Source organism: Meleagris gallopavo, chromosome Z (genome assembly GCF_000146605.3).
Source record: "Meleagris gallopavo isolate NT-WF06-2002-E0010 breed Aviagen turkey brand Nicholas breeding stock chromosome Z, Turkey_5.1, whole genome shotgun sequence".
Taxonomy (NCBI): domain Eukaryota; kingdom Metazoa; phylum Chordata; class Aves; order Galliformes; family Phasianidae; genus Meleagris; species Meleagris gallopavo.
In genome coordinates this window covers 30,325,234-30,338,418 of record NC_015041.2, presented here as the reverse complement: position 1 = coordinate 30,338,418, position 13,185 = coordinate 30,325,234, and the positions used below count along the sequence as shown (strand labels likewise).

General features: G+C 36.4%; 2 protein-coding genes across 3 annotated transcripts in view; both read right to left on the bottom strand.

Moving 5' to 3' along the window:
• LOC104915035 (centlein-like) overlaps positions 1-13,185 on the bottom strand; it is a 449,820-nt gene that overhangs the window by 15,325 nt on the left and 421,310 nt on the right. The gene's annotated exons all lie outside the window — the stretch shown is intronic.
• LOC104915037 (centlein-like) lies at positions 115-10,250 on the bottom strand. The gene is made up of 3 exons (XM_010725682.3): positions 10,048-10,250; positions 8,651-8,728; positions 115-851 (listed from the first exon to the last, which is right to left on the bottom strand). Exons 1-3 carry the CDS (start codon positions 10,165-10,167, stop codon positions 747-749), a joined length of 303 nt encoding a protein of 100 aa, XP_010723984.1. The 5' UTR covers positions 10,168-10,250; the 3' UTR covers positions 115-746.

Genomic DNA, 13,185 nt, shown 5'->3' with positions numbered 1-13,185 from the left:
AAAAAAAAAAGAAAACTCTATACCATTTTCCAAAACAAAGTGAGGGCTTGCAGTTTGATACTAGCTGAGCAAGAACTGAAACTCTGATGGAACTACTAATGGAAAAAAAAAATCCACATTGGAAATAACTTTATTGTAGCGAACTTTTAAAAATATAATTAAATTCATTGCACACAGTGTCATCCAACTTAGAAGAAAATACAACTTTTCTGAGGACTATTACTCTGCATTGTACAGGTTTTCTTCAACAATCATTCATTTACTGACAGAGAGAGTGCATATAATTTTATGTGGCATATATCGTAAACTTGGCATTTATAAAGAAGCTGAAATAAGGTATTCAAAATGGCAATTACGTTCTCATATTCTTCGTAAATCCTAATTCTACCATTCTGACCAGTACAATCAGGAGTTACTTGGCTGTTTTCTGTATTACTGAATTGTACGGATTTGTATTGGCCATATAAAAAACATCCTCTCTCTACAAAGCTCATGCTGCTATGCACTGCCAAAGCATTTAAAGGAAATTAATGTTTAACTTTGTATTGATGTGCAGCAATTTTTGTCTTCAAGAATGAAACACTACACTTCTTTGTAAACAGGAACATAATTAATTCCTCTTGTTCAACAATTAATTAGTTCACAGCTTCTTTTTATGTTTTAAACATGCCTATTGACAGTTCTTTATGTGAAGAGGAAAAGCGTTGTAAGACAGCACACATTTTAGTCACCCTTTTTGAAGATTCCTATGTTACACTGTGTTTCATGAGAGAACTATACTCTTCTCCGAGTTTCTTCTTTTCATTTAATTTTGCCAGTATGGCATCCAGTAAATACGAGGCAAAAGGAAACTGAAAAAGAAACACAGCAAGAAAAATGGTCATTTAACTTTATTTTCTTCATGATAAAAACATTTATTAAATTTCTTTCGGCTTTTAGATTTCACTTAGTTCTGACAACTACCACACACACACATATCTTGAACTTTAAAGTTCACCTGTCTGGTTAGTGCCTAGAACTTTGCGCACTACCATAAAAATGATAAAAGAACAGAGTAAAATGAAAAAAAGATAAACGCCTTATTGAACAATTCATGCTTTACTGACCATGTTAATGATGTAAACTGCAGTACTAGCATCTGTGTCATTTATCTTCAACCAGCTGATCAATAAGGGGTTACAGTCATCTCTAGGGCATGCAGAAGTGGTAGTGCATGTTCCCTGCTCTCAGGAGGATGAGACAGAACTACCAATACAGCCCACAGTGCTGTGGTATCCGCAGCAACTTAAGACACATACATGAAAACCTGTAAATAAAACCAAACCAAAACCCCAAACCCCAGAAGCTCCAAGTGTATTGATAGGGATAACAGACAAAAACTTGCTCCTCTAAAATACGGTAACAAAGATTTGCATTTACGTATTTGCAGAAAAAAAAAAAAAAAAGAATCAAAAACCTCTTTTGGTATAAAAGATTTGCACAGTGTCTTCAAAGAAAGTGACTGGATATATTTTTCTCTATCACTGCTTTATCGCAGTCTGTATGAGTGTGCGGTGTGTTGGGAAGTACTTGTGGAGGAAGTACAGAATGCTCCTCCATGCAGCTCCACCCACAGAGGGGACAGCACTGAGTTAGAGCAGAACCCAACAGTTTTATTGCGTTGCTTCAGAAAGCTCTGTCTACCTTCTTGAAATCCTAGCGAGAAGAGTGGTGATAGAAAAAGTAACAGCTGCCATTCATGTCAGAAACAGAGTTAATTTTATTTTAATAAGGCTACTAGAAATAAATTAGCAAAAACTTAGCAGTTAGTTGAGAAGCTCAATCACCAGCCAAACAACAAACCAAACACAAATGCTGTGCACTAATGTCTGAAATTATACAAGGGCTGCTTTGAAAGTAATGCCTTCTATTTCATTATGTTGGCCCATGACATTGAAGGCAATTGTTGGTGGTACAGCAGTGGTGGCTGAACCTTCCCATCAGTATTCTGTCACATGTTGTTGTCGTGTAACAGATGGCAGTAGAGGGGCACACTGACATAATGGTGTCTGACATGGAAGCACATATGAGGCAAAGGGATTGAATTCTGCCATGCAGGAAAACTTGCACCTATTGACATTCATTGATGCTGGCTGAATGTTTATGGATCCCAGTCAGTGTATGTGAGCACAGTAAGGTGGTGGGTGGTGCATTTCAGCAGTGGTGACAGCAACAGTGGGTCACTTCTGCTGGTGCAGATTTTGATGAGCATGGCATGCACTAGCAAAAATGCATAGCTAATGGTAGTGACTCTGCTGAGAAAGTATTTTGTAGTTGAGAATTTGCTCTATGAAAAAGTACTATTGTGCTCTTTGTATCTGTTGTAGTTTTCATAGAAATAAATAGGAGGCATTGCTTTCAGAGTGACCTACATATCTGGAGAGAATCCCAGTCTACTAATATCTATCACCATTAATAAGTCAGAAAAAAATACCTAAAGTGTTAGCAAGGAAAAACTTGTTAACAGCAAATATCTGCCGTGAACTGATTATAACAGGACATAGAGCAATCCTGTGTTCTGTTCAGTGGTCACTTTGCAGTCACAGAAAAAGGCTGCTAATATGCACTATTACTCTCTTCTATTGGACAGGGTATTCTGTAGGGCTGGTAACTGCTGACCAGACGTCTGGCCTCCGTCTGTCACAAATAACTTCTCTCTATTATAAGAATTTTCTGGTATTCATCTACAGCTGTCAACCATGTCCATCTTTTGTGGTGACTTTTTGAGGAATAGAGAGATCCAACTCACTGAGCATTCAGAGTAAACAAGACCTAATTTTATCTGAAATTCTGTGACACTTACTTGCTACTGTGCTTTAAAAGCACTGACCCCGGCATCCTGTTCACTCTAATTGCTCTCCTTCCTTGTCTAAATGTGTTTTTACGAGAACACGATACCATTACCTCAATGTCCCTAATTCTTCTTCCTAGCTTGAGTGCATTCATTTTTGATACATCTTACCTCCTTAATGTTCTGTCCAAGATGAATGCTTTCTTATTGATGTCTCTGGTTCATATCATTCTACCTACATTTTACTTGCTGCTCACTAGTCTCTGTGGCTTCCATGTCATAGCAAACTGATTTTTAAAGAAGTCTTTCCATTTAAATCATTCATTTAAATCAAGAGCATTTGAAAGTTGAATGTTGTGTCATTATTTCACATTTATTGGTTTCAGAGAAAATGCTGTACTTTTTTATCTGGTTTTATTTCCATGCTGACACCCAGAGCTGGATGATCTCCACAGTCTTCATCTTTAATAGAAGCCTGTCAGGTTTACTTTTAATGATGACTCTGTAACTATCCTGGGAAGCTTCCCTCTACATTTCTAACCAGAACTTCAGAACTGCTGAAGATGTCTCTACTCCAAAGTATTTATCCCAGTTTCCAAACTTGCCATATGCTTGGGGAAGGCTTTGGGAGTTCAGTGAGTGCTAAGTGCACACCTAAGGAGTGAAATCTTGTTTATACCAGTGATAATTATGTACAGAATGATACTTCCTTCAAGTGGTTTTCAGTTATCTGTGCCACAGGCAATTTATTCAAACACTGAGCACTGTCAGTGATAGCAATCCTAAATCAGTACATTATGGTAGGCTTTAGGAGAAGTAGTATTTAACTGTTTTTTTTTCGTTGTTTTTGCTTTTGTTTAATTCAGAAAATTTAAGAGAGAAGGCTTACCTGGATTTGAAGATTTTTTGTTTATTTACCATTACCAAAATTACAAATTTTTTTCTTGAGACTAGAAAGCCATACGGGTGAAATGGCATATTTCTTAAACATCAGAAAAGTATCTTGGTATCCAGTAATATGATCCTGAAGAGTCAGGAATGCTGGTAGTTATTCCTATTTCTCTCATCTACCTATTCTTACTTTGAGTATGCTTCTTTCAAAGATTCCTTCTGAAAAAAAGATACTAGTTATGTCTGTCAACCTTACACTATACTGGTGAGTTTCACACAACATGTGTGTGCACAACCACACGGCCTCCTGATCTGCCAGTGAAAAGACTGGTAATGAGAACAAGGAAACGTTGTTATTCCAATGAGACATAACATCTCAATTCATGGGCTGCAATATTATTTGGCCTCTGTTTCGCAAACTCTAAAATGTGTTAACATACATAGAAACAATGGTATTTTATTTCTGGAATACACAAATTAGTGGTTAGTGCTATTTTAAATCTCCCCAAATGGATCGTCAGAGTAATAAATTTGCTCAACAAAACTATCCAAACATGCTGCAAAACTTCCTCAACTCAAATTGTGTGAACCACAAAGAATGACCTCAAGTAAAACTTGAAGTAATGCCAATTTTTAATGACCCAAACTTCCTAATTTCACTGTAACTGTAAGACAGTAGAATAGAATACTGAGATATGCCTCATTTCATTATTATTCTTTGTTTGCTCTCCTCTGGGATAGCTGAACGTATATGATGTTAACAGTACCCAGAGCAAAATTTGATCTGCACTGCTGCTGCTTTTTAAGGTGCAAACATGTAAAACACTGTAAGGTGGTGACCGTGGTCAGTGTGTGCATGTGTGAGCAAGTGAATGTGCACATGTGCATTGAGCAGACAACAGGCAATGAGCAAGAGACCTATTCAAGAGCAGGATTAAGACAGATGCAGACTGGAGAGAGACCAAAGGAAGCAGAACAGGTGAGTTCCAACCAGAAAATTTGAAAGGAAACAACCATGGCTGTTGTCGTACATTCGCAGACAAGACCAGAGGAAGTCTGCAATTAAAATCCAGTGTAAATCCTAAAAACGGGTTAAAGAAAAACCTTACTGATGAGGAGTGAATATGCTGCTCCAAGACTGTGTTCTCGAGACAGATTATACAAATACCTACAGAGAGCCCAAAGAACAAAGGGGAGGGAGTTTTTCTGGAAGTTTTAACTACTGGAATATGATTTGTATACTAATAATGAGGTCATGAGAGGAAAGATTTCATTAGGCAGCTTCATATGAGATGTGATATCCTGAGGAGTACAGGAAGAGGGAGGGAAGACAAGAGCTGCTCTGTGTCTGATAAGGGATCTGATAAATCAATTCTGACATTTGATAGAATGCTTGGAAGAGTTAGGCAAATGATTTGTATTTTACTAAAAAAATAGTTCTCAGAGACTTCAGTTAGTAATCTAGATTAGGATTAACATGTTGTATTCACATATGAAATTGATAACTGATTGTTCAGAGATGCTCTTCCTTACAATCAATCACAATGAAGGAAAGCCTTGAGTGGTAAGAGAAATCTTATCTAAGCTGTGAAAAGAAGTCATCCTTTCAATTTGATTATAGAAGGCTCCTTGGAACAGAAAAAAGCTAGATTTTCTTGACTATAAGCAGAGAATGCTACTACATTGCGTCAGGTTCAAATAACAAACATACACAAACAGGTGACGTGGGAGAAAATACCCCATGTGAGTAAAAGCCTCATGCAAACTATCAACACACCTATGTATCAAGATGCCCGTAATTGTACCCTCACAAACACTACAAACTCCCAGATACCCAATATTCTATAGGTGATGCAATACATCTCCTGGGCTCTCTCTCCCATGCCCACGCACAAGGAGTTCAATGTCTCTACGCATGGCTCATGGACACTGGGTATCTGCATGCATTCCTGTGAGGCCTCTGTACAAGTGAGTTCTTGAAAGGCAAGAAAATCTCCTAACTATCATCCAAACGTCAGTTATTAAGATGTTTCATTTTTATACTTTAGTGACTGTAGTCCTTGGGCGTTACACACAAAAACTGGAAAAAGCACCTGTTGGCCATTCAAGATGTAGGTTTAGACAGCCAGTGATTTTTACTAACTCTGCAGAATTCAGAACATGGGTATATTTCCAGATTAGATGATTCTTATGTACATAACTACATCCTGAAGCAGAGATGTCTCTATCAAAATTTAAGTTTCTTCCTATACGGTTCTGCAGCGGTTGGTAAAGTGGCTACACAAATTCTGACTGGGGACATTCATGAATGCAAAAATATTTAGCATTGAATTATTAACATTTTTGTAAAGCTGAAGGAAATCACACTTTTTTAAGTCATAAGTGTGCAGCAAATAAAGGTACAGATCAGTGTAAAACAGAGGTTTGCTATCCCTTATGATTAGACTTTAGGGGAATCTATAAAAGGACAGTAAAAAGCAACTAGTGCTGCCCCAGTCCCCCCCCCAAAAATCTCATGCAGCAGTAAAATGGCGTATGTCAGTAATAAAAATAAAATGTCTATGACATTTTAAACGTTATCATACTGTCATGGTGGAATAAAATTAGCTTGAAGAATGATCTAAAGGGATATGATGCAGTTCATTATGTATAACAGCAACAGCAGCAGTTTCCCAGTGTTCATAAAGGTTTCTCCATTAAATTTACCTCCAGTCAATAATTAGGAGTCCACAAATAAACCTAGGCAATTAAATCAATACTGCTGGGCAATTATGTTCCAAAGTCCTGGCTCAATGGCACAAAAAGACACTATATCAAACTGCAATATTAAGTGATCTGATGCAATTTCCATCTGAACATTTTCTCAGATTGAGAGAAAAGAGCAAGTCTGCACCTTTTTTCAGAATACAGAGTTCAGTTTGTCAACCTGTACCTCTGAGCAGTTTGTTCTGAGCAAAGTTCTAGCAGAAAGCTTTAATTCCATCATGAGCATGGGTTTTCTGATCAGAAATACTACCAATGTCTAAAACATGAAACCACAACCAATCTTTGGACAAGGCATGAGTTAAGCAATTAAAAGGGCTTCTGTGAGCTGCGCCGAAATTAAGAAATATATGCAATTTCGATCCATGTGAATTGGCAAGGACAGAAAGGAAAAGCAGAGCGGGCAGCACCTAAAAAAGCACTAATTCCTTTGTGATCCTAAAGATTTATTTGCTGAGAATTACTTTTACCTTCGGAGCTCCTCCAGAGGAACCCCACAAGATGGAGCAAAAACCACTGAAAACCACTATGAACTCGTACACAAACATATGTGGCTAAGTGCAGTGCGCTCCCCCAGCTTTCGTTAAGATTTGGTTACACGGTCAATAACCCCCCCACTCTCCATGCCCCGGCTCTGGCTGTCTCCCTACACTGAAAGAGAGTGATAAAATTGTGTTTAGGATTTTTTAACAATCTGCCAAAGAATGACAACAAAAATACAACTAGAATTCCTCATCATTTTCCTCACCTGATTTATATTTTGGAGTAAATAATATGAACAGAATACTGAAATTGATAGGTTTTTTAAAAAAATTACAATGTGAGCAATTTCATGGAGTAATTCTGCATTATTTCTGAGTTTCATGTAACACTACAAAGTGTTTAAACTAAAATGCTAATATTTCTGACCAAGCTAGTAAAAATAAACTGATATTTCCATCTCCACTGCAGCAATTAAGCAGACTTAATGACAGAAAGTTTGGATAATGACAAAGGAAAAACCTGTCATTTCTTAAGAAATCTGGTCACAGGACACAATCTAAGCACAAAAGCTATCAGTGATAAAACATTTCAACCTGAAAGAGATTGTTCCCTTGAAATGATTATCAAAATGTTTTCAATCATTCACATGAATGGCATCTCAAATGGACTCACGCTAGTGAATATGCATTAGGAACATCGGATTTATAAATCAAACTTTATTTCATTTCAGATATCAGCTACACATTGCCTGAATAAAGGAGACAACTAAAGCATAATGGAAAAGTTTCAAGAGTCGGTGTCTGTTGTCAGTGATGTCCAAACAAAAGCTGACTATGGCTAGAAAAGCAGGGCTCTCACCTGCCAATAAACTGCCCTTGATCACTTACAAGAGGGGAGCATCCCAGCAGACTCTGTGTGTATTAAAAAAAAGACTTGAAAGAGAAGAAGAAGTATCACACAGGTCACAGCGGCAGTCTCAATGGACCCCTCAGGGATTTCTGCTAGTCTCAGCCTTGTCATCCTCTATGCAGCTTTCCTCTCTGCCCAGAAAATGTCGATAGGAAAATGTTTGAGGGGCCTCTGGTGGAAATTTTTTCATTCTTTCTGCATTGACAGGATGCCAAATCAATATTTACTTCCCACTAACAAGCTGCTCGAGGTCTCAGTAGAAAATATTGTAGAGAATGCGGGAAGACACGATAATAAACAGCTGTCTGGCTATGAGGAAAACATGAATTGACTGGAAACAGGTCCACAGTAAAAGGTCATCGAAACCCATGAACTCCTCAGGTGTCCATATCAAATACTAACTTTAAAGGCACATAGTAAAAAATCTCTTTTTCCTAAGAGGTATGAGAGGATGGATCCTTTCCACTGTCTCAATAATTTAATTAATGCATTTGCCAAGATCTGTGCTGGTTTTCTTCAGCACTGTTTCAGCTTTCAGCTGTTAAGTTAGCTATACTAAATTGTAGGTTAACATATCTTCAGTTTTATCCACTGGCTCTTAAGACTTCTTAAGAGAAACAAAAAGGAAATGCTACTAAAACAAGGATTTTATGTTACTTTACATAGTTAGTGGTGGCATAATTAAAAAGACAATGGATAAATTACAACCTAAAAACACTTATCTATTCAGAGTAGAAAGTTGTAATTTGTTAAGGGAAGAAATAAATTTATAACCTGTGCTTCAAGAAGTTTCTGTATACAGAGCAGCCATTCTTTGTCTTTTTCAGATTCCATTTTTGCCTTTGCTGTTTCCTAAAAATACAGATACATAATATTTTAACACCACTTGAGAAGAACATAATGAACAATAAAGGATATATATAGTCAGATACATATTAAATAAACAGCATGTGGAAGAAGGAATGATGCTCTCAGAACCAGTTACTTGAAGCTTGTCCACTGAATATGAGGGCTTTGCTAAATTTATAAATCTATGTTTGTGCATGTCTTGAATCACATGTTCTTTTCTATATAGGTACATGTGTACTTTATATGGAAATTTTACACATTCAATTTTCTCACACACTGATAAATGGAATATGTGTTTAAAATTTATGTAGTGAAATCTCTCATCACCTATATTGAGTATATTCACATGTTTTACACATACATTCTCAACACTGCTAAAAGAAATAGGATATAAAAGTTTCTTTGAGAATGAGGCAAATAGACAACAATTCTGTCAAAGCCAATTGCTTTACAAGGGTATATAGGAGTGATAGGGTTTTTAAAGGTGTATAAACAGGGAAAGGATCAGTCCATAATATTTATATTCATGGTTGTAACCTGTATAGATACACATGCATACACATAAAAAGCACATTTATTTAACTCATTTGAATACCCTCATTTGTAATTTGTGAAATGTAAAGCTCCATTAAGGCTAAGAGAAGACTAAGTCTTCACTGAAATACAGTTACAGGTCAATGATGGTCAACTCCTAGACATTTCTTAAATGTAACTGCAGAGGCTTTTTAGTGTATTTCTTGATCAGGCTTCAATATATCTGGATAATGATAACTCCTATTACTGTATTTATTCCATAAAAGGTGATTTATGAAACACTCAAATACTTCACAGTAAAACAGAAAAATGTATTATAGAATCATCAGAAAAAGGCAATGGATCCTCCTCCAAAAATATTTATCTACTAGAAATACTTTTAATGAGTATCACAATTCAAGAAAGTAATCATCAACGGAATCAATTTGGCACAGCAAGATACATTCTAATTTTGTTTTCATTAATGCAGAAGTCTGTTTAAAATGTGTAACCCTGCCAAATATTCTCACAAAAAAAGGAAACTGCTAAGGATTTTCAAGTAATGTTCTACATCTGCGTGCTCAAAACAGTATATTCATATTTTATTTATGTATGTCCGAAGTCTTGACACCTTAGGAATCTCTAACCTGACCTTTTAATTTAAATTCAACAATTCTGTTTTTTATTTGTGCTGGATGCTGCACAATGAAATTCCAGTCTTTAACTAGATATTCTCTTCCAATAAGAATGGAAAATTACAGCATCTTCAGATCTAGCCCCTTTTTACTGCAGTCCTTAAAATGACTTACCTCATCATCTTCTACTTCTAATATCTCCTCAAGATCCGTTGTTGAAACATTAAGGATAGATGCTGCCAACTGAACAGACTCTTGGGAAAGGCCTTTTTTACATGCCCTTCCTTCTTCCATTTTTTTGCCTCTTTGACTTTTATTCTCAGCTCTTGTATGCTATGGTGTATCTCTCTGGTTAGAGCCTGGAAGACAAAAGCAAAAAAACATTGCTATTTTTCTTAAAGTACAAACACCATAGAAAAAAAATACCATTATTTATACTAAAGTCTTTTATTTAGGAACTAACTTCATTCTGTATTATTGGTTGAAAAGAATATACTCTGCAACATGAAATAATATGTTTACAAAACAAAGTATGAAATGATGCATTAAAACATAAAATGTTCTTAAATACAGGTACATATTTTATTGGAATGCTTTCAGCAAATTAACTGTATTCATAATGCTGTATGACAAAGCAGCTTCTGCAGAATCAATTAAAAACTATTTTCTGATTCAATCAACTAGAATTCATTTCTGTAGTGTGGTAAATCGGATAAGCCAGAAAGATGTTTGCAGCTTAAAAAAATCCAGAAAAATAAACGAATATTGCTAAGAGGAAAGTGACTGGTAGGGGGCAGCTGTTTGAAAGGTTTAAGTGATAAGACATGAGCACCATTATCTGGAACAGAAAAAAGGGGCTACTGGGATTTAACAATCCTGATGTTAGCTAGGAAAAAAGAGATGACTGCACAAAAAAACTGTAGTCTCAGAAGAAACTCAGTGGGTTGAGGCCACTCTCCATTTAAAACGAGAATAAAGGAAACAGCACAAAACATCCTACTGAAGAGACTGCCTGAACGTGAATGAGAGCTGAATGGGATTCAAACCAAATTTTGGGTTTTGTTCCACAGCACCACACAAGTACTGAGCTTGAGTAATAAGTTCCAAAGCTGAACATGTGCAAACTTGCATAGCAAAAAATTGATGTTCAAGTTCCTACCTATCCTGTTCCTAAAATTCTCTGATTCAGTGAAATAACACAGTGTTAGCACAAAACATCAGTTATATAACTGCTTTATTTCAACATTTATGCAAGTATGGCAGAAAGATTTTGTAAAAGACACGGTGAGACAATTTTATTTAAAAACTGTTGGCTGGGAGACAAGAGCAGTAACTCCATGTCAGAAGATCCTCATAGTGTATTTAATGATTCAAGCTGAACAGTGATTGTCAACATAGACACACCCGAGTTGTTTAAAATGAGAGAAAAAACTTTTTCCAATCACCACATGTATGGCGTTTCTTATTAAACTCTCTCTCATTGTGTAGCTGATGAATTCCTAAAAAATATTTTGCTGCAGAATGCCTTCATCTCTAGAAAGTGACAACGGGATTATGAAGATTGTTTATTGGAATTTGAGGTTAAACAATCTACAGCCTCCACTGGGCAAACACTTTCTACAGATTCCAGTGTAGAGATTCCAAAACATGGTCATTGCAGAGCACTTGATAATAACATTCAAAGAAACTACAAGATTCACTTGATTCCAATGCTTGTTTATTTGTTCTTTTTTTTACTTTTTAACATTTTGCTCTACTTTTCTAAAATTTAATTATTAAAAGCAAAATCATCCTACCACAAACCTGAGGAGAGAACATACAATGAAATTTGATTTGTCTAATTCAAGCACAAGTCCTCCTTCTGCAGTATTTCTAATAGAATACCATGTACACAGTCTTGTCTGCAACTAGAGAGCTGACAGGAATGAAGAAACATGAAATGCTTTACAGGCAGCGAGCTAAGGTCACTTGGACAAAGTTCACAGAAGGAAATAGACAAGGAAAGAATACAGCCCCAAGTAGAAAAGCTGCCATTATTAAAGAAACTTAGAGATGCACCATTATGTGTTTTTTTTTACCTATGGACTTTAGATTCGATACTGAGATCAGCTATTTTTGAATATGCCTTCTTCACACTGTCATGTAGTAGTAATAATCTTTTGATATATATTTTTCTTGGAAAGTGCCTTAACAAATAGCAACTTCCTTGTGATTTAATTTGCTTCCTCTGTTGACATCTTATTTGTCATAAACAAATAGATCTTTGTACTAAATAGTTTACTTCTTAGTTTTTTTAATTTACACGTCAGTTTATACTTTATTACAGAAGTGTTTAATGTCAAAGCCACAGAGGTATTAACTGTGTTAGGAAGAACCACTTCCAAATTGAAAATGGCATAAGCCTAGGAGCTAACCAATTTTTAACAGCTTTTATTGGTGAATGTACTGAAGTCAGTATAATACCATTCTTTGGTTAAGAAATTGATTTAATGCATTCTAGAGCTAAGTGCAGGATTTAAACTACAACGTTTCTCACTTTGTATTTCAGAATTGGTTTTTTTTTTTAAAACTTACAAGCGTACTTAGGTAATACAAACTGCCTGCAATGAAATCAATACAGAATATGACTTCAATGCTATATTGATACATGCTAACACTGATGTTGTTACTATCAGCAATATTCCGATTTTTCTCTTTGTTTTTCTTTGGTGTGAAATCTAGGAGATATTTTCTTGCTAAAGCCATCCACTCAGCTGTTACCAGCAGCTATTCCAGTGGGACACACTTAGCCTCCACCAGCCAACTAGAATAGGAATCCCTGGTTATTTTCAGAAAACAAATCTACAATACATCTTGTCACACCAGTGCAATTGCTGCTGGCCCAACTACAACAAAAGTAAGCTTAAAATTCTGATTGTAAGTTTAAATTACGCAGTTCTTTTTAATTAGTAGCAACTGTTGCATTATCTCCTGCTTTGGTGGACAAAGGAAGAGCAAAAGATGTCCTCTATCTGGATGTGTGCAAGGCCTGTGGACATCACATCCTCATCTTGGAGCAAAGGCTTCAGGCAGACCTCACTCCCAGTACTTGAGGGGACTTATAAGCCGGAGGGAGACTGACTTTTTACATGGTTTGATAGCATTAGAACAAGAGAGAATGGCTTTAAACTAAAAGAGGGGAGACTTAGGTTAGATGTTTAGAATAAATTCTTTACTCAGAGGGTGGTGAGTCCCTGTCACAGGTTTCCCAGAGAAGATGTGGCTGCCTCATCCCTGGAGGTCTTCAGGGCCAGGTTGGATGGGGCCCTGGGC

Bases quoted from the DNA above. Each gene is read 5' to 3' on its own strand.
- LOC104915037 (XM_010725682.3), bottom strand. From the start codon at position 10,167: ATGGAAGAAGGAAGGGCATGTAAAAAAGGCCTTTCCCAAGAGTCTGTT. The intron at 8,729-10,047 runs GTAAGTCATTTT...CTGTATTTTTAG, and splicing joins TAGAAGTAGAAGATGATGAG to GAAACAGCAAAGGCAAAAAT. The intron at 852-8,650 runs GTTATAAATTTA...TTTCTTTTTCAG, and splicing joins AGAAACTTCTTGAAGCACAG to TTTCCTTTTGCCTCGTATTT.